This window comes from Mandrillus leucophaeus, unplaced genomic scaffold, assembly GCF_000951045.1.
Source record: "Mandrillus leucophaeus isolate KB7577 unplaced genomic scaffold, Mleu.le_1.0 Scaffold96, whole genome shotgun sequence".
Classification (NCBI taxonomy): Eukaryota; Metazoa; Chordata; class Mammalia; order Primates; family Cercopithecidae; genus Mandrillus; species Mandrillus leucophaeus.
This window is the reverse complement of record NW_012110474.1, coordinates 5,338,576-5,339,390: the sequence shown is the minus strand read 5'-3', so window position 1 is coordinate 5,339,390 and position 815 is coordinate 5,338,576. Positions and strand designations below refer to the sequence as shown.

Here is an 815-nt window from a genome sequence, read left to right as displayed (position 1 = left end):
AGCTGCTCAGTCCGCGCAGGGAGCTCAGCCCGGCGCCCCGCCTCAGCGCCCATGACCAGCGACTTCCAGAAGTCCTGACGCCCCAGGTGAGCGGCCGAGTTCCCCAGGGAACTTTGAGGATGTGGGGAGAAGGATAGCCAGGGGACGGGTCTTTCCAGAAGAGGAGAAATGGAGCCAAGCTTGACTCCGACCCTCCACTCCCCCCATACACACACCCCAGTCTCTCCTCCCAGACCCCTTTCGCAGGGGTCTCTGGGCTCCAGGGCGCTCCAAGCTTCGCAAGGGCAGAAACTTCGCTTTCAGCACCACGGACAGCGTATCCGCTGCCAAGCTCCCTGGAGATGTCCTGGTCGCGCCGCCACAACCCGAGCGGGACTCTCCCAGGATGACACTCCTAGCTGGTGCACTCGTATGCGTGTGCAAATACAGGCATCCTTGGAGAATTGATCCGTGTGCATGTGAGTGCATGTTGTCCTGGTGTATATCTGTGCAAAAACTCAGAAGTCCGCGTGGGTATTTCACTCACTTACTCAACAGGTATTTATTTTGGGATCTCACTTAACCCATGATTCCCCGATTTGCTCTGGGGTCCCAGGGTGGGGTGGACAACTCAAGTGGTGCAATGCGAGAGGAGGCCCTATGAGTGGGAAAGTTTCCTGGCAGCCTGAAGGGTACACCTGACGCCTGCACTCCCTCCCTATGCAGGGTGCAAATCCGGCCGCAATGAACGCGAGCGCCGCCTCGCTCAACGACTCCCAGGTGGTGGTAGTGGCGGCCGAAGGAGCGGCGGCGGCGGCCACAGCAACAGGGGGGCC

General features: G+C 60.2%; 1 protein-coding gene across 1 annotated transcript in view; it reads left to right on the top strand.

Annotated features, from left to right (window-relative positions):
* Positions 1–815, top strand: part of GPR6 (G protein-coupled receptor 6) — a 93,112-nt gene that overhangs the window by 5,617 nt on the left and 86,680 nt on the right. The window contains exons 2-3 of the mRNA XM_011970655.1: positions 234–409; positions 706–801. Coding sequence (XP_011826045.1) covers positions 234–409; positions 706–801 — 272 coding nt within the window. The remainder of the gene's footprint in view (positions 1–233; positions 410–705; positions 802–815) is intronic.